General features: G+C 44.8%; 2 protein-coding genes across 2 annotated transcripts in view; one reads left to right on the forward strand and one right to left on the reverse strand.

Annotated features, from left to right (window-relative positions):
- PSTPIP1 (proline-serine-threonine phosphatase interacting protein 1) overlaps positions 1–20,091 on the reverse strand; it is a 137,982-nt gene that overhangs the window by 27,942 nt on the left and 89,949 nt on the right. Inside the window, exon 8 of the mRNA XM_077264244.1 lies at positions 9,874–9,919. Coding sequence (XP_077120359.1) covers positions 9,874–9,919 — 46 coding nt within the window. The remainder of the gene's footprint in view (positions 1–9,873; positions 9,920–20,091) is intronic.
- Positions 788–4,681, forward strand: LOC143775742 (uncharacterized). The gene is made up of 2 exons (XM_077264246.1): positions 788–1,021; positions 3,574–4,681. The coding sequence occupies exons 1-2, from the start codon at positions 868–870 to the stop codon at positions 4,533–4,535; spliced, it is 1,116 nt and encodes a 371-aa protein (XP_077120361.1). The 5' UTR covers positions 788–867; the 3' UTR covers positions 4,536–4,681.

Below are 20,091 nucleotides of genomic sequence, written 5' to 3' on the forward strand. Positions count from 1 at the left end.
CAGCAATTGAGAGCGGCTGCGGGAACCAGAGGTGCGGGATGGCTGCAGGCATCCATTCAGGGCCTGCTGCCTGATGAGGGAGCCGACCAACCCCAAGGTTTAAGTGCAGGGCGTCGGACTCGGAGGTCTAGGCCTCCGGAGCGCCTCAGCCCTGAGGCTACCCCCAGGGCCCGGCGCCGTATAAGGAGCCCCTCTAGGGACCCTCCGGCCGCGGTCACGAAGCGTCGGCAGCCGGCGCGTAAACCTGCGGCTGGGAGGAATCCGCAACACCGGCGGGGCCTGCAACAGGGGGAGGTGTCGGCCTCCCCTGCAGCGATGGCGTCTGGAGGAAGCGTGGATCCAGGAGCAGGAGCGGCCGCTGCCCAACCAGGAACGGGCTCGGCTCGGCGGGGCAGAGAGGTACTGAAGAGCACACGAGGGCCTGCTAGTCAGGTGCCTTCAGCGCAGGGGGGAAGCCGGCAACGCGAGCACTCACCAGCAGCAGAAGGAGCCAGGGATCCGGGGTCAGGAACGGCTGGGGCCCCTTCGGTTCGGCCCCAGGCTCGGCATTCATCCAGCAGCAGTGAGGAGTCGGCGGGGCGAGCATCAGCACGCAGGGCGGCTGGTGAGTGGCAGTGGGGAGTCTCCTCCTGCTCATCGGCTGCTGCTGCTACAGAGAGCAGAGCTGGACGTCCCTGTGCTGCAGCTGGGAGGGGGAGGGGGAGGGGGGGCGAAGCTGACTGCAGGCATGGAGGAGATCGCTGTGTAGTAGGAGGGAGGGAATCTCTTGCCACTGGGGAGGGGGAGAGGAGGGGGGAGCATGGATTAGGCCATTCATTTAGAAGAAGAGGATCATCAGATGGATTTGAACCAGGACATGTGGGACGTATGGACACTGGGGACGCAGCGGTCGAGTCAGGCTGGCTGCACACTGCATCAACTTCCATGGGACAGCACGAGGATGGAGGAAGCACGCGCCCAGAGAGATCGCGTCAGGACGCCGGATTGGCGGCTGCTGGGAACACAGCACCCAGGCAGCCAGGTGAGCGAGACTGCACTTCTTTTTACTTACCTGCACTAGCCTCAAATGTGAATGCAAGGGGGGAGGAATTATCTGTTGGGGGGGCTAGTGGCGGCTCTGGTGTTTTATTACAAAGTCTTAAAGATTTAGTGCGGTTATGGGAGGCGGGGAGTGCACAGGGTACGTTATCTCCCTCGGCGGCTTGGTTAAGTAATAGAAGGGGTATAGGGGATGGAGAAAGAAGTCTGGAGTCACGTCCTGTGGTACAGAGCGAGGTAACGGGGGTTACTGCGGCGGCTGGGGACGAGGCGGCTTCGGGCAACGCAATAACGGGTCAGGTATCCACGGCGGTTGATAACGGGGGCAAAGATAAAGATGAAGCAGTGCGTTTAGGGGATGCTGCAAAATGTGAAGTGTATGTCTGTTTTGAGGGGCCTCTGGGAACACATTTAAAGCAGGAAGTAAGGGATAGGATTTGGAAGGGGGAATACGTGGAGATATTCTCACTTCTCCCACTCGAACGTTTTAATTTAGACAGGGTCAGACGGGATGAGTATAAAAAGGAAGACGAGGAGAGGAGACGTTTTCGTTTGATACCCCGCACATTCAATAATTGGTTACAGGCTTTCGCTATATTGGCTAGTGTGATTGGGGAAAAAGCGCCAGAAAATTGTTCGCCCCTATTCTGCTATATGGATACCATAGGGGAGGCATATAGAGTATACGGGGGACAAGGATGGTTGAGATATGATGAACAATTCCGCCAGAGGAAAGCAGTTCGTCCAAACATTAGATGGGAACATAAAGACATAGCTCTATGGATGAGAGTGACGGCCCCTGGAAAAGGGGGTTCGGGTTCACAATCGTTTCTTGGGGGCACCGGGGGTTCAGGGCAGTCAGGGCACTCGGTGGCAGTACAGAAAGGACTGTGCTTCTCATACAATGACGGTGCATGCAGGTTCGGCGCCAAGTGCAAATTCAAACACGAGTGTTCCGCCTGCGGAGGTAATCATGGGGTGTCGAAGTGCTTTAAGGGAGGAAAAGAGAAGGGATCTGAGGGTTTTGAAAAAAGGGGTGACACCGGTTCGGCTGGAAGAGATGGAGCACTTCCTAAATAAATACCCTGACAAAGAGGCTGCAAAATTGTTGCGTGATGGTTTTCGGGAGGGATTCAAGATCCCTTTTGTTGACATGGAGGTGAGGTTATCAACCAGGAATTTGAAATCAGCCAGGGAATTCCCAGAAGTGGTCACTGAAAAATTGCAAAAAGAAGTGGCTTTAGGTAGAATGGCTGGGCCGTTTGACACAGCCCCCATGGTTAACCTGAGAGTGTCGCCATTGGGGGTTGTACCAAAAAAGGAGCCTAACAAGTTCAGGTTGATTCATCACCTCTCATTTCCGAAGGGCTCTTCGGTAAACGATGGAATTGACCCCCAATTGTGTTCTGTGTTATATACTTCTTTTGATTCGGCAATGTCATGGGTTAGAAAATGTGGACAAGGGGCCATGTTGGCAAAGACGGACATTGAGGCAGCGTTTAGACTGCTACCAGTTCATCCGGACAGTATGCATTTGCTTGGTTGTTTTTGGGACGAGGGATTTTTTGTGGATCGTTGTTTACCGATGGGGTGTTCATTGTCATGCGCCTATTTCGAAGCATTTAGTACGTTTTTAGAATGGGTAGTTAAGGACGTGACAGGACTCGGTTCTTGTGTTCATTATCTGGATGATTTCTTGTTTGTTGGGTCGGCCTTTTCTTCGGATTGTTAGGTTTTACTTCACTCGATGGAAGGGGTGGCTAAAAAATTTGGCGTTCCGTTGGCAGCGGAAAAAATGGTTGGGCCTGTTACATCTTTGAGTTTTCTGGGTATTGAAATCGACACGGTGGCAATGGAGTGTAGATTGCCTGAGGACAAACTGGTGAACATGAGATTGGAGGTGAAGCGTGTGGGTAGCTTGAAGAAGGTAACACTTCGTGAGGTCCAGTCGTTGCTTGGTAAACTGAACTTCGCATGTCGGATCATGCCAATGGGAAGAGCCTTTTGTCGTAGACTTTCATTGGCCACGGTTGGGATTAGGGCGCCAAATCATTTCATACGGCTTAGAAGGGATCTGAAGGATGATTTGAAAGTTTGGGAATTTTTTCTGGATTCATACAATGGAAAGTCACTCTGGATTGCGCCGGTGGTGTCGGCGGAGTTTCTCGGCATTTTGGTCGGTTCAGCGGACGAATCGGGTTTTTCTTTGTTTTTTCGGAACGAATGGTTAGTGGCCGAGTGGCCAAAAACGTGGAAAGAGAACGGTTTAGTGGCTGATATTACACTACGCAAAGTTTTTCCTATCGTGGTAGCTTTGACACTATGGGGAGGCAATGTTCGAGACAAGAAAATATGTTTTTGTTGCGGCTCAGTTGGGGCCATGGAGGCTATTAATTCGTTGTCATCATCAAAACACTCTCTTCTGCGAGTTTTACAACAATTGGTTTGGGCTGGTTTGAATTTTAATTTGTGGGTCACGGCGGAGCTTGGGGTTTTGAAATATAACAAATTCTTGAAGCTCTTTCTTCTTCGCAGTGGGATCGTGTTCGGGAGTTGGCACCTCAAGTGGAACCCACGGGGAAGGTTTGTTCAGAGGAGCTTTGGAATCTTCCGCTGGGGCAGTGAGAGACTTGTTGGCCAGATCGCTGTCGGCTGGAACTTGGTCGCACTATACGAGGGCCTGGGATTCTTGGGTCCGGTGGAAAAATCAGATGGGTGCGGATTTAGAGGACGAAAGCAAATTGATTTTATTTATCGGTCATATCTGGGAGTCAGGTTGGTCAGTGTCAAAAATCAATAATTCGTTATCAGGCTTGGCTTTTGGCTTTAAACTTAGAGGGTTGCAGGATTTGACAAAATCGTTTCTGGTCCGGCAGGTGGTAAAAGGCTGTCGTAAAGGCTGGAAGGTGTCAGACGGTAGGCGGCCGGTGTCATATGAAGTTTTATTAAATCTGGAAAATCAGTTAGAGGCTGTGTGTTCGGATATGGGGGAAGTAATTTTGTTTAGATTAGCATTTTCTCTAGCATTTTTTGGTGCGTTTCGGTTAGGTGAATTGGTTAGTCCTTCCAAGTGTAAGAAAGGTGGTATACTGAGGCAGGATGTGGACATGTTTGGGGACAGGCTAGTGATAATTTTGCGTTCTTCCAAAACGGATACTGCAGGTAAAGGTTGTCGAGTGGTTCTTTTTGAGGTAAACGGCTCTCCAGTTTGCCCGGTAAAATGTTTGAGGGAGTTCCTGTCTGGTCCAGGTTCGGGGGATTGCCCATTGTTAGTGCATAAGGATGGGTCATTTCTCTCCCGTTTTCAATTTTTGACTGTATTTAGACGTTGTTTGGAAAAAGGGGGCATTTCAGCGAAGAATTTTAGTGGGCATTCATTCCGGATTGGGGCGGCAACGGAGGCTGCCAGGAGGGGTCTAGGAGATGAAATGGTTCAGAGGATCGGTCGGTGGGAATCAGTAAGATTTCGTTCTTACATTCGCCCGTCTTTGTTGTAACGGATTGATCTAATTGACCGCAGTTTTCCTTTTCAGTTATACGGTGTTGATGTTTCCTTTTCTATTTTCAGAGCCGAGGCAATTGCTTATTTGGATCATGGGTCATTCATTTGTATTCTGGGCGGCATTGAGGGCCGACGTTCGGCCGGACGGGAGACAACTGGGAGTGCCCCGATCGCGTGGAACCCTGAGGTGGATCGGAAACAGGGGTATGATGTGGAAGCAATTGCTGTCGGAATTCCACAGATTTGTTCGATTGGATCGGGTGCCAGACTTGTTGGTGGTTCATTTGGGGGGCAATGACTTGGGCAAACGTCCCTGTAGGGAACTAATTAAGGATATCAAGTTTGACATGTTACGGCTTTGGTCTATGTTTCCACGTTTGTTGGTTGTTTGGTCGGACATTGTGCCCAGGAAGGTTTGGCGCGAGGCAAGATCTGTTCATGGTGTGAACAAGGCGAGGATTAAGTTAAACAGAGCGATTTCACGTTTTATGGTGAGAAATGGGGCACTTGTGGTTCGGCATAAGGATCTGGAGTCTGGGCAAGGGGAATACTGGAGGAAAGATGGGGTCCATTTAAATGCGATAGGTCTAGATTTGTGGTGTCTGGCGATTCAAGAGGGCATTGAGAAAGGTATTTTGGTATGGCGTGACATAAATGTTTGAGGGGTCAGAACATTTATGCTGGTGGCGTGGGGGGGGAGGTCCTCGAGGTTGGTGGTGATGGAAATGGTGGATCGGAGGGGGGGGGGGATCTCTAAGGTCCTGGACTCCCCCGTGGGTGAACAAATTTGGAATGGAACAAAAAGATCACATGGAGGTGATAATTAGGATATATGGGTAATTTTGGAGGAAATTGGCCGGGTGAGTCTATGGGCGTCTCTGAGCTGGAGCGTAGCGGCTAGAGGCAAGACGTGACCTGGAGGCCAAGTTTTACGGTTATGGAAGACAAGTTTTTATGGTCTGGAGGCCAAGTTTATTACATTTTGGGGCTTCGAGGACCACCCTCCCCGTGGTTAATGTTTAATAAATAAACTGTTTGTTATTATGTGTTAATAAACGGCTGCTGTGGCCAACTTATCCAAATACCATTGTGGTCAGTTTTTTATTTCAGATAAAGCGGTCGGGCCGTTTGGTTGAAGGGTAAAAATGAGGAGTAAAAAAGGTGGGTAGAGAAACTCATGGGGATTCACGTATACCAACTGTCAAGTAAGGCCGTACTGGGCCGCAGGCCTTCAAAGGGAGGACGCCATGACAGGGTTAAGTGATAATACATGAGAAAGCATTGGGTTGAGGGAATTTTGGGTGGGGAAGGGTTAATAAATTTGAATCAGGGGAATGATGTATGGCTAGGGGGAGGGGGAATGGGGAGAAGAGGCGGAGTAAGGGCGGGCAGTATAAGGGGCAACGGCCATCTCAGTGGGGCAACCATTTTAGGTCCCCCACCGTACTAGAAACAAGCTCCCACCCACCCTCCCTTTTTTGTTGGTTGCTTTGGAAACGTTCATAGGTGATTTCAAGGTCGTTAAGAAAAAGGGGTTATTATCGTTGTATTGCTCGAATTATTGCGTTATGTTTTCTGTTGTTTTGTCGCGGCAGCAAGGCGTGGGGGGGGAGGTCCTCGAGGTTGGTGGTGATGGAAATGGTGGATCGGAGGGGGGGGGGGATCTCTAAGGTCCTGGACTCCCCCGTGGGTGAACAAATTTGGAATGGAACAAAAAGATCACATGGAGGTGATAATTAGGATATATGGGTAATTTTGGAGGAAATTGGCCGGGTGAGTCTATGGGCGTCTCTGAGCTGGAGCGTAGCGGCTAGAGGCAAGACGTGACCTGGAGGCCAAGTTTTACGGTTATGGAAGACAAGTTTTTATGGTCTGGAGGCCAAGTTTATTACATTTTGGGGCTTCGAGGACCACCCTCCCCGTGGTTAATGTTTAATAAATAAACTGTTTGTTATTATGTGTTAATAAACGGCTGCTGTGGCCAACTTATCCAAATACCATTGTGGTCAGTTTTTTATTTCAGATAAAGCGGTCGGGCCGTTTGGTTGAAGGGTAAAAATGAGGAGTAAAAAAGGTGGGTAGAGAAACTCATGGGGATTCACGTATACCAACTGTCATGCAACGCTCGATGGTCCAGATGGATGGAGTGGAGGATGGCTGGTTGATGGACACCCCATGAAAACACGGCTAAGGCGCCAACAAGGAGGAGGTGGAGTAATGTTTTGGGCTGGAATCATGGGGAGAGAGATTGTCGGCCCCTGAAGGGGTAAAGATGAACTCCATAATATATGTGGAGTTTCTAAAACAACACTTCCTGCCATGGTTCAAGAGGAAGAACCGTGCTTTCCACAGCAAGATCATTTTCATGCATGATAATGCACCGTCTCATGCTGCAAAAAACGCATCTGCATCTCTGGCTGCTATGGGCATAAAAGAGGACAAACTTATGGTGTGGCCACCATCTTCCCCTGACCTCAACCCCATTGAGAACCTCTGGAGCATCATCAAAAGGAGTGTCTATGATGGCGGGAGGCAGTTCACATCTAAGCAACAGCTCTGGGAGGGTATTCTGTCCACATGCAAAACAATTGAAGCAGAAACCATCCAAAAACTGACAAATTCAATGGACGAGAGAGTTCAGAAGCTTCTTTCGAACAAGGGGTCCTATGTGCAAATGTAAATATAATTTGGCCTGCACTCTAAATTTAGATCGGGGTGCTGGTGAGACAGACCGTAAGGTCTAGTATCAGTATTATTGAAATCCACCGCACTCCCTGTGTGGAATATCTTAGAAACAAAAGGATTTTTTGAAACTTGCTAATTTATTCAAGTGAAAAACAGAAAATGAATGTCACAGATCAAATAGTAGGCAGTACAAGCGACTCAGTGATTTGACGTTTCGACCCTCCCGGGTCTTACTCTAAAGTTGCACTTAATCCAGGATTTGTGAGTGGCTCTTTTGGTAACGAGGATGTTATCCCTGTAGTGTCAAGGGGCTGGGGAGAATGATAGTAATGTTAGCAGCCTGTGATGGATAGGCAGTAACATAGAGGCCTCTATGTTACTGCCTATCCACATTGATTTTCTGTTTTTCACTTGAATAAATTAGCAAGTTTAGATTTCAATAATACTATGTGCAAATGTAACATCACCCAGAATAAAGTTTTCACTTGAAAACTGTTTGATTTCATTTTGTAATAAGCTGATAATGCTTATAACTTCACAATTGACCATTTTTTTGTTCAAATTAAAAAAAAGGTTGAAATCTCTGCTGTGCATAATAATTTGGAACATGCATTTTGAGTGTTTATTTTTTTTTTTTAAATATACTGTTTTCATAGTCAGTTTGTTCCAAAACATTGCAATTATACTAGAATAGTAGATGACTGGAAAATAACAATGACTGCAATTCAGATAGGTAATTTAGAGAAAATATGAGGAAATATTATTTGCATAATAATTTGGAACACAGTGTATACTGTGTGGCCACTGTTATATACTGCGTGGCCTGTACTAACGCATCGGGTATTCTACAATATGTATGTATGTACACTCACCGGCCACTTTATTAGGTACACCATGCTAGTAACGGGTTGGACCCCCTGTTGCCTTCAGAACTGCCTCAATTCTTCGTGGCATAGATTCAACAAGGTGCTGGAAGCATTTCTCAGAGATTTTGGTCCATATTGACATGATGGCATCACACAGTTGCCGCAGATTTGTCGGCTGCACATCCCAAAGATGCTCCATACAAGGCAGGATGGATCCATGCTTTCATGTTGTTTACGCCAAATTCTGACCCTACCATCCGAATGTCGCAGCAGAAATCGAAACTCATCAGACCAAGCAACGTTTTTCCAATCTTCTACTGTCCAATTTCGATGAGCTTGTACAAATTGTAGCCTCAGTTTCCTGTTCTTAGCTGAAAGGAGTGGTACCCGGTGTGGTCTTCTGCTGCTGTAGCCCATCTGCCTCAAAGTTCGACGCACTGTGCGTTCAGAGATGCTCTTAGGCCTACCTTGGTTGTAACGGGTGGCGATTTGAGTCACTGTTGCCTTTCTATCAGCTCGAACCAGTCTGCCCATTCTCCTCTGACCTCTGGCATCAACAAGGCATTTCCGCCCACAGAACTGCCGCTCACTGGATTTTTTTTCTTTTTCGGACCATTCTCTGTAAACCCTAGAGATGGTTGTGCGTAAAAATCCCAGTAGATCAGCAGTTTCTGAAATACTCAGACCAGCCCTTCTGGCACCAACAACCATGCCACATTCAAAGGCACTCAAATCACCTTTCTTCCCCATACTGATGCTCGGTTTGAACTGCAGGAGATTGTCTTGACCATGTCTACATGCCTAAATGCACTGAGTTGCCGCCATGTGATTGGCTGATTAGAAATTAAGTGTTAACAAGAAGTTGGACAGGTGTACCTAATAAAGTGGCCGGTGAGTGTATATAGCAGCCACATAGTATATAGCACAGGCCACGTAGTATTTGTCTGCTATATACTACATGGCTCCTATATACTACGTGGCCTGTGCTATATACTATGTGGCTGCTATATACATACATACATACATATTCTAGAATACCTGATGCGTTAGAATCGGGCCACCATCTAGTCTTTTATAACTAAAAATGCTCCCAAATTATTAGGTAATGGCATAATTTTAAAAATTAGCGATCCTTCTACTAATTCTAGGGTCCCCATGTAAATGTCTCACGTGTTTAGCAATTTTATATTACATATTACATGGCACTAAGATCAGTGTTATATGAGCCCCACACAGCCACTTATATACATACAAATATTCCATACACATAAAAAAAAAACAGTAACAAATACCTCACTCCCATCCCCCGGTGCTCTAACTCTGCTCTTTCTGGTGCGCTGACTCTCCGCAGTGCACAACTGATGTGATAAAATGATGGAATTGTGACTGCTGGCTCACACGCTGATGGTGGAAGATGGACCTGGCGGCCCCGTCCTCCACCAATGTATTCACTGCTGTCTGCATTCCGAGGATGTGGAGAGCGGTGACAGCGAGCGGTGGGGGCGGATGGACGGCGGGTGGGGGAGGGCACAGTGTGGCCCCTGTGCCACTGTTTCAGCCCTTCAGCTGTCTTGTTCCATGGGCTGGACTGGAACAGCCAGAGGGCCGGATGTGGTCCGCGGGCCGCACTGTGCCCAGGTCTGCTCTAGAGTAATGAGCTCTGATGGTTGCTGTAGGAACCAAGGCCCATTGACTTCTGCAGAAATTCTGAGGTTTTACATTCACTGGATATGACAGTAAAATAACCACAGCTTGTCGGCAGGCTGCCAGCATTGTACGTACCTGCAACCATAGCTGCATCTTTACAGTGTTTCACTTTGGTCTGGATCTGAAAATAAAAACATTCAATGTTCCTTGTTGTTTGCCTGGAAAAAAATAATCCTTTGGAAATTTTGAGTAATCTTATTTAGGGAGATGATACATAAGGTATATGGATGACTTTTTCTCTGTCTAATAACAGGACTTGGCTATCGTGGATCCAGAGCGACATCTATGGAACCAATGTACTCTGGCATGTATTAGCGATGTCACCAGTACCACCTGTCTATTTGCAGGGCTTCAATATCCCAAGTGAAAAAAATAAAAGGACCCTTGTGAAGGCGCTGCAGGTGTAGATACTTTCTGTGCTCAGAGAAAGTAAGAGGCTAAGCTCACCGCAATGGCTCAACAGGTTTCTATTGGCTATAAAAATGAGATGCATGAAACTAATAAAAGTAAAAAACCACCTAGTGTTAATTTACTTTTCCAAAAAAATCAGTGTAATTTTGGAACACTTGTGTGACAATGAGAAATGACACATTTTTTGGGAACTGTAAAGGGGAACCAGATTCTGAATGACTAAAACCCTGAGGTATCGCATGCATACAGAACTGACGTTACCTTACCATATTCATACTGTATATATCATACATGGATTGTAAAGGGCTGAGTCCAACCTGGGAGCTGTATGTGTCATTATAAGTGTTACAGACCACATCTCTGCAGTTTTGCTCACAATGTTCTGTATCAGTCTATTTTTATGATTGTTTCATTACTTATTTACATTATGTTTTTTTTTGTAACCACATGCTATATTTATGAAACTATTTTGTTTCCTTTTCACTTTTTACTCTTAGGCCTTATTCACACTATCAGTATTTGGTCAGTATTTTACATCAGTATTTGTAAGCCAAAGCCAGGAATGTAACGATCAGGGGAAAAAGTATAATAGAAACACGTCACCCACTCCTGGTTTTGACTTACTGAGGCCGGCGTCACACTAGAGAAGAGGGAGAGGCGCAACAACATCGCATTGCACACGGACCAATGATTCTCTATGGGGCAGCTTCCATCAGCCGTATATTTCTCGGCCGTATTTTACGGGCTGAGAAAATTGCAGCATGCTGCGATTGCCAGCTTATTCCTCCAAAAATCCGCCAATGAAAGTCTATGGGGGGCGAGAAAAATACGGATTACACACGGACCATCAGTGTGACTTGCGAGAAATACGCAGCGGTGTTCTATAGAAAAGCCGGCAATTCAGCGCGGTGTGCAGTAAAATCACACTGACAGAATAGAATAGAATAGATAAAATTAATGTCTACACATAGAATAGGTATATATCTATATATGTCATTGACACACACACATATATATATATATATATATATATTTTTATTTAGTACAGAACTAGATAGCATAAAAGCCGGTAATTCAATTGCCGGCTTTTGCTATCTCCTTATTAAACCCAACAGGATATAAGACATGGTTTACATACAGTAAACCATTTCATATCCGTTATATTTTTATATATCTCTCACTAATAATATTAGTAGTTTGTGTGTGCAAAATTTGGGAGCTTTTTAATAATGTGTGTGTGTTTTATTAACCATTTCATTCTATTGGATTAATAATGGATAGGTGTCATAATTGACGCCTCTCGATTATTAACCTGGCTTAATGTCACCTTACAATAGCAAGGTGACATTAACCCCTTATTACCCCATATCCCACCACTACAGGGGAGTGGGAAGAGAGTGGCTAAGTGCCAGAATAGGAGCATCTTACAGATGTGCCTTTTCTGGGAGGCTGGGGGCAGATGTTTTTAGCCGGGGGGGGGGGGGGGGCAATAACCATGGTCCCTCTCTAGGCTATTAATATCTGCCTTCAGCGCCCTCCGCTGGATGAACTCATATGAACTCGAGCCTGGGAACTTTTCTGAATATTATTTTCCCACGCTCGAGTTCATATGAGTTCATCCAGCAGAGGGCGCAGCACCGCGACTCGAGGTAACTACAGTACATTCCCCTGCATTCCATTCATTCACCAAGTTTTACAGCTGCATTAGCAGAGCTCCTGGGTGTAATATGATTTAACCCCTTCAGATGGATTTACAGCGTGGGACAAGACTGTAACGACGGAAGGTATTGTTGTTTGTTTTTTTTAAACTTTATTTCAGGTGACAAGGGTCTTCAGGTGGATTAAGAGTGTAATAAAATATTAAAACACCATGTGTCTTTATTTCATTAAAATACTTTTTAATAATGTGTGTGTGTTTTATTAACCATTTCGTACTATTGGATTAATAATGGATAGGTGTCATAATTGACGTCTCTCCGTTATTAACCTGGCTTATTGTCACCTTACAATAGCAAGGTGACATTAACCCTTCATTACCCCATATCCCACCGCTACACGGGAGTGGGAAGAGAGAGGCTAAGTGCCAGAATATGCGCATCTTACAGATGTGCCTTTTCTGGGGTGGCTGGGGGCAGATGTTTTTAGCCAGGCGGGGTCCTATAACCATGGTCCCTCTCTAGGCTATTAATACCTGCCCTCAGTCACTGGCCTTCCCACTCTGGCGGAGAAAATTGCGAGGGAGCCCACGCCATTTTTTTCCGGGATTTAACCCTTTAATTTAATAGCTAGAAACCCAAATATGACACAAATACACTTCTTACATTAGTAAAGAGGAATATGTAATAAAAGAAGGGATATGAGATGGTTTACTGTACGTAAACCATGTCTCATATCCTGTCGGGTTTGTGAAGGAGATAGGAAAAGCCGGCAATTGAATTTTTCTGCTATCTAGAGCTGAATTAAATATAAATATATACAGTATATATATGTGTCTCACTGACATATATATATATATATATAACTGTATATATGTTTTTAAGAATATTTGATCCGATGGATTCATGATATGTCGATTTTGCAAGCCTGCGAGAAAAAATCGCCGCACGGAAGCCATACGGAAGCCATACGGATGACACACGGATAGATTTGTGCGTAAAAATCTCATCCTCGCATTGAATACGGAACAGTGTTTTGGGACAATTACTGCGTATTACGGCCGTAAAATACGGAAAGTATTTCCCTACGCTGAGTGTGACGCCGGCCTTATTCTCACTTGCGATGAAATTGGATGAATGCAATCCGATTAAAAATCGGATTGCATTCGGACCAATGTTATTCTATCATTGTGTGTTCATCTGCGTTTTTTTCCAGCTGGGATCGGATCACGATCGGACTGGGAAAAAAATTGCAGCATGATGCAATTGTAATCGGAAATTGGATTGCATCCCGCAATAGAAGTCAATGGGTGTGAGAAAAAGAATAAAAATCGCACAGCACTCAGACCATGCAAGTGTTGTTCGATTTTTACACACCGATGTCCTTTGAAAAGCTGGCAATTCATGTGCCGCATACAGTAAAATCACAGTGGGACCCAACAGGAAAGAATAGATAGAATTCACACAATATATGCACATAGAATAGATAGATATAAAGATATCAGTACATATACAATTAGTACAGTGCATGTGCAGCTTACTGTACATGTATTTATTAAAAGATTATTTTTCTGAAAAAAATGGCGTGGGCTCCAGTGTAATTTTGTTAACCAACACAGGGAAAACCGACAGCTGGGGATTGATGTTTATAGCCTGGGTAGGGTGTAATACCTATGGAGCTTCCCAGGCTATTATTGTCAGCTCACAACTGCATACTTACCCTTTACTGGCAATAATTAATAACCAGCAAAGGTTAGGCAGACAGCTTGGGGCTGATATTAATAGCCTAGAAAGGGGCCATGGATATTGCACACCTCCCAGGGTAAAAACATCAGCTCTCAGGCACCCCAGAAAAGGGCACATCTATAAGATTGACCAATTCTGGCGATTAGCCTTGCTTTTCCCATTCCCACTTGCCCTTAAGTGGTGGCAAGTGGGGTAATAGTTGGGGGGGTTGATGTCACCTTTGTATTGTCAGGTGACATCAAGACGCCCCCATTACTAACTCCATAGTCATATTTTATAAACACACACACAGAATAAAGTCCTTTAATTGAAAGAATGACACAGACTCCTTTAACCCCTTTACCCCCAAAGGTGGTTTGCATGTTCATGACCGTGCCAATTTTTACAATTCTGACCACTGTCCCTTTATGAGGTTATAACTCTGGAACACTTCAACAGATCTCAGTGATTCTGACATTGTTTTCTCGTGACATGTTGTACTTCATGATAGTGGTAACATTTCTTTGATATTACTTTCGTTTATTTGCGAAAAAAATGGAAATTTGGCAAAAATTTTGAAAATTTCGCAATTTTCCAAATTTGAATTTTCATGCCCTTAAATTACAGAGATATGTTACACAAAATACTTAATAAGTAACATTTCCCAAATGTCTGCTTTATATCACCACAATTTTGGAACCACATTTTTTTTTAGTTAGGAAGTTATAAGGGTTAAAAGTTGACCAGCGATTTCTCATTTTTACAACACCATTTTTTTAGGGACCACATCACATTTGAAGTAACTTTGAGGGGTCTATATGATAGAAAATGCCCAAAAGTGACACCATTCTAAAAACTGCACCCCTCAAGGTGCTCAAAACCACATTTAAGAAGTTTATTAACCCTTTAGGTGCTTCACAGGAATTTTTGGAATGTTTAAAAAAAAAAGAACATTTAACTTTTTTTCACAAAACAAATTATTTCAGATCCAATTTGTTTTATTTTACCAAGGGTAACAGGTGAAATTGGACCCCAAAAGTTGTTGAAAAATTTGTCCTGAGTACACCGATACCCCATATGTGGGGATAAACCACTGTTTGGGTGCATGGTAGAGCTCGGAAGGGAAGGAGTGCCATTTGACTTTTCAGTGCAAAATTGGCTGGAATTCAGATAGGATGTCATGTCGCGTTTGGAGAGTCCTTAATGTGCCTGAACAGTGGAAACCCCCCAAGTGACACCATTTTGGAAAGTAGACCCCCTTATCTAGATGTGTGGTGAGCACTTTGAACCCCCAAGTGCTTCACAGAAGTTTATAATGTAAAGCTGTAAAAATAAAAAATCATATTTTTTTCACAAAAATGATTTTTTTAGCCCCCAGTTTTGTATTTTTCCAAGGGTAACAGGAGAAATTGGACCCCAAAAGTTGTTGTCCAATTTGTCCTGAGAACGCTGATACCCCATATGTGGGAGGAAACTCCTGTTTGGGCACACGTCGGGGCTCAGAAGGAAAGTAGTGACATTTTGGAATGCAGACTTTGATGGAATGGTCTGTGGGCGTCATGTTGCGCTTGCAGAGCCACCCTGATGTACCTAAACAGTAGAAACCCCCCACAAGTGACCCCATATTGGAAACTAGACCCCCAAGGAACTTATCTAGATGTGTTGTGAGAACTTTGACCTCCCAAGTGTTTCACTAAAGTTTATAACGGAGAGCCGTGAAAATAAAAAATCATTTTTTTCCCACAAAAATGATTTTTTAGCCCCCAAATTTTTATTTTCACAAGGGTAACAGGAGAAATTGGACAACAAAAGTTGCTGTCCAATTTGTCCTCCTGAGTACGCTGATACCCCATATGTAGGGGTAAACTACCGCAGCGCTCGGAAGGGAAAGAGCACCGTTTTACTTTTTCAATGCAATTGGCTGGAATTGAGATCGGATGCCATGTCACGTTTGGAGAGCCCATTATGTGCCTAAATAGTGGAAACCCCCAATTCTAACTCTAACCCTAACCCCAACACACCCCTAAACCTAATCCCAACCCTAACCACACCCCTAACCCGAACACACCCCTAACTCTAATCCCAACTCTACCCTAACCACACCCCTAACCCCAACACACCCCTAACCCCAACACACCCCTAACCCTAATCCCAACCCTAACCCTAACCACACCCCTAACCCTAATTCCAACCCTAATCCCAACCCTAACCATAACCGTAAACATAATCCAAACCCTAACCCCAACTCTAGCCCCAACCCTAACCCAAACTTTAGCCCCAACCCTAACTTTAGTCCCAACCCTAACCCTAACTTTAGCCCTAACCCTAATGGGAAAATGGAAATAAATACATTTTTTATTTTATTATTTTTCGCTAACTAAGGGGGTGATAAAGGGAGGTTTGACTTACTATTTATAGCGGGTTTTTATGTTTGGCAGCTGTCACACACTAAAAGACGCTTTTTATTGCAAAAAATAGTTTTTGCATCACCACCACATTTTGAGAGCTATAATTTTCCATATTTTGGTCCACAGAGTCATGTGAGGTCTTGTTTTTTGCAGGACGAGTTGACGTTTTTATTGGTACCATTTTCGGGCACATGACATTTTTTGATCGCTTTTTATTCCGATTTTTGTGAGGCAGAATGAACAAAAACCAGCAATTAATGAATTTCTTTGTGTCAGTACCATGACAGCAATACCTCATTTATATAATTTTTTTTATGTTTTGGCGCTTTTATAACACAAAAACTATTTTATATAAAAAATTATTATTTTTGCATCTTTTTCATTTTTTCGCTGATGATGCTGTATGGCAGCTTATTTTTTGCAGGACAAGATGACGTTTTCAGAGGTACCATGTTTATTTATACCCGTCTTTTTGATTGCTTGTTATTCCACTTTTTGTGTGGCGGCATGATGATAAAGCTTATTTTTTGCTTCCTTTTTTTTTTTTTTACAGTGTTCACTGAAGGGGTTAATTAGTGGGACAGTTTTATAGGTCGGGTTGTTACGGACGCGGCAATACTAAATATGTGTACTTTTATTATTTTTTTATTTACATAAAGAAATGTATTTATTGGAACAATATTTTTTTTTTTTTCTTTATTTAGCAATTTAAAAAATATATATTTTTACACAGTATAATATTTTTTTTTTACTTTTCTACATTGTCCCAGGGTGGGACATCACTGTAAAAAGTCAGATCGCTGATCTGACACTTTGCAGAGCACTGTGTCAGATCAGCGATCTGACAGGCAGTGCAGGAGGCTTGCCGGCGCCTGCTCTCAGCAGGCACTGACAAGCCACCTCCCTGCAGGACCTGGAAGGACCCCGCGGCCATCTTGGATCCAGGGGCCTGCGGTGAGGAGAACGGAGGAGACTCTTGGAACAACGCAATCACATCGTGTTGTTCTGAGGGTCTCAGGGAAGCACGCAGGGAGCCCCCTCCCTGCGCAATGCTTCCCTATGCCACCGGAATGCTGCGATCTTGTTTGATCGCTGTGTTCCAGGGGTTAAAATGCCGGGAGCGGTCCGTGACTGCTCCTGGCACTTAGTACCGGATGTCAGCTGTGATCTGTGATAATCAGCTAACACCCAGCCTCGCCCCCCCCCCCCCCGTACTATTCCGTCCATGGAAATTAGGGCCCGGGTCACATAGACGGAATAGTACGTCCAATGGTAGAAAGGGGTTAATAAATCTTGATTAAACCATACTTATTGCATCGCCCATTCCAGTAAAGCCACTGTCCCCTGCAAGAGAACTAAAACAACAAATAACAATATTCCTCATCTGTCTGCTGAGAAGAAAATAATCCATTTGTCCCACGAGGGGTCTAGATCTGCTACATTTGGATGGCAAGCTGCATTGTTGCATGATGTGACCATACAGTCTACCATCCAGCAGAGACACCGATTGGGAAAATTTCTGATGGTGCTTGCTATGACATCAGTTAGGTGAAGTGAGTTAATTGGCTGTGAACTTCCAGGACCTTTCTGATGGCACCACGAGCATGAGAACTTTCTCACACTCATGGAGACGTCAGACAGGTTATAGGAGTTCACCACAGGACACTGAACAGCGGTAGCAGACGCTGCTCAATGTCTCTGCTGGATGGCATTCTGTAGAGTCACATCATGCAACAATGTAGCCTGCCATCTAGATGTAGCAGAGCTAGAACTATAATAATAAATAATAATAATAGAAATTTTATTTATATAGCGCCAACATATTCCGCAGCGCTTTACAAATTATAGAGGGGACATGTACAGACAATACATTACAGCATAACAGAAATCACAGTTCAAAATAGATACCAAGAGGAGTGAGGGCCCTGCTCGCAAGCTTACAAACTATTAGGAAAAGGGGAGACACGAGAGGCGGATGGTAACAATTGCTTTAATTATTCGGACCAGTCATAGTGTAAGGCTCGGGTGTTCATGTAAAGCTGCATGAACCAGTTCACTGCCTAAGTATGTAGCAGTACAGACACAGAGGCTATTAACTGTATAAAGTGTATGAGAACATGATGCGAGGAACCTGATTATGGTTTAAGTTTTTTTTTTTTTTGTGAATGGGCCACACAGGGATAGTTAGGTTAATGCGTCGAGGTGGTAGGCCAGTCTGAAGAAATGCGTTTTTAGGGCATGCTTAAAACTGTGGGGATTGGGGATTAATCGTTTTAACCTGGGTAGTGCATTCCAAAGAATCGGCGCAGCACATGTAAAGTCTTGGAGACGGGAGTGGGAGGTTCTGATTATTGAGAATGCTAACCTCAGGTCATTAGCAGAGCGGAGGGCACGGGTAGGGTGGTAGACTGAGACCAGAGAGGAGATGTAGGGTGGTGCTGAGCCATGGAGTGCTTTGTGGATGAGGGTAGTAGTTTTGTACTGGATTCTGGAGTGGATGGGTAGCCAGTGTAATGACTGGCACAAGGTAGAGGCATCCGTGTAACGGTTGGTGAGGAATATGATCCTGGCAGCAGCATTCAGGACAGATTGGAGCGGGGAGAGTTTGGTAAGAGGGAGGCCGATTAGTAGAGAGTTACAATAGTCCAGACGAGAATGAATAAGTGAAACAGTAAGAGTTTTTGCAGAGTCGAAAGTAAGAAAAGGGCGAATTCTAGAAATGTTTTTGAGATGCAGATAAGAAGAGCGAGCCAGTGATCGGATGTGGGGGGTGAATGAAAGCTCGGAATCAAGTATGACCCCAAGGCAGCGGACATGTTGCTTTGGAGTAATGGTGGAACCGCACACGGAGATGGCAATGTCAGGCAAAGGTAGGTTAGTAGAGGGAGAGAACATGAGGAGTTCAGTTTTTGACAGGTTCAGTTTCAGATAGAGGGAGGACATGATGTTAGAGACAGCGGTAAGACAATCACTGGTGTTTTCTAAAAAGGACGGCGTGATATCAGGAGGAGAAGTGTATAATTGGGTGTCGTCAGCATAGAGATGGTACTGGAAACCAAATCTACTGATTGTTTGTCCAGTAGGGGCAGTATACAAAGAGAAGAGGAGGGGGCCTAGGACTGATCCTTGAGGAACCCCTACAGTAAGGGGAAGGTGAGAGGAGGAGGAACCAGCAAAAGAAACAGTGAAGGAGTGGTCAGAGAGATAGGAGGAGAACCAGGAGAGAACGGTGTCCTTGAGGCCGATGGAGCAGATCATAGTGAGGAGGAGCTGATGATCCACAGTGTGGAATGCTGTGGAGAGATCCAAGAGAATTAGCATGGAGTAGTGACCATTAGATTTAGCTGTTAGTAGGTCATTAGACTTTAGTGAGGGCAGTTTCAGTAGAGTGTAAAGAGCGGAAACCAGATTGAAGAGGGTCGAGAAGAGAGTTATCTGAGAGATAGCGGGTAAGACGGGAGTGGACCAGGCGTTGGAGGAGTTTAGAGATGAAGGGAAGATTAGAAACCGGTCTATAATTAGCGGCACAGTTTTGATCGAGGGATGGTTTTTTAAGTAATGGATGTATGATGGCATGCTTAAATGAGGAGGGGAAAAATACTGGAAGAGAGAGAAAGGTTGAATATTTTTGATAGGTGACAGGTGACAGCCGGGGAAAGGGACTGGAGGAGATGTGACGGAATGGGGTCACTGGTGTAAGTGGTTGGGCGAAAAGATGCAAGGAGCCTGAATACTTCTTCTTCTGTAACTGTAACCATCATGGGACAAATGAATAATTATCTTCTCAGAGGACAGGTGAGGAATATTGTTGTTTGTTATTTTAATTCTCTTGCAGGGGACAATGGCTTCACTGGAATGGGCGATGACGTGAGTATGGTTTAATTAAGATTTATTAAAGGAGTCTGTGTCATTCTTTCAATTAACCCCTTCCTGACCTGTGACGCCACGTAGGCGACATGAAAGTCGGTGCCAATCCGACCTGTGACGCCTATGTGGCGTCATGGAGGGATCGCGTCCCAGCAGATCAGGTGAAAGGGTTAACTCCAATTTCACCAGATCTGCAGGGACAGGGGGAGTGGTACTTCAGCCCAGGG

The sequence above is a fragment of the Ranitomeya variabilis genome, chromosome 5 (genome assembly GCF_051348905.1).
Source record: "Ranitomeya variabilis isolate aRanVar5 chromosome 5, aRanVar5.hap1, whole genome shotgun sequence".
Lineage (NCBI taxonomy): Eukaryota > Metazoa > Chordata > Amphibia > Anura > Dendrobatidae > Ranitomeya > Ranitomeya variabilis.

Excerpts from the sequence above, each read along its gene's own strand:
- LOC143775742 (XM_077264246.1), top strand. The coding sequence starts at position 868 with ATGGACACTGGGGACGCAGCGGTCGAGTCAGGCTGGCTGCACACTGCA. Across the intron at positions 1,022-3,573 it reads CACAGCACCCAGGCAGCCAG|TGGGATCGTGTTCGGGAGTT; the intron begins GTGAGCGAGACT and ends TCTTCTTCGCAG.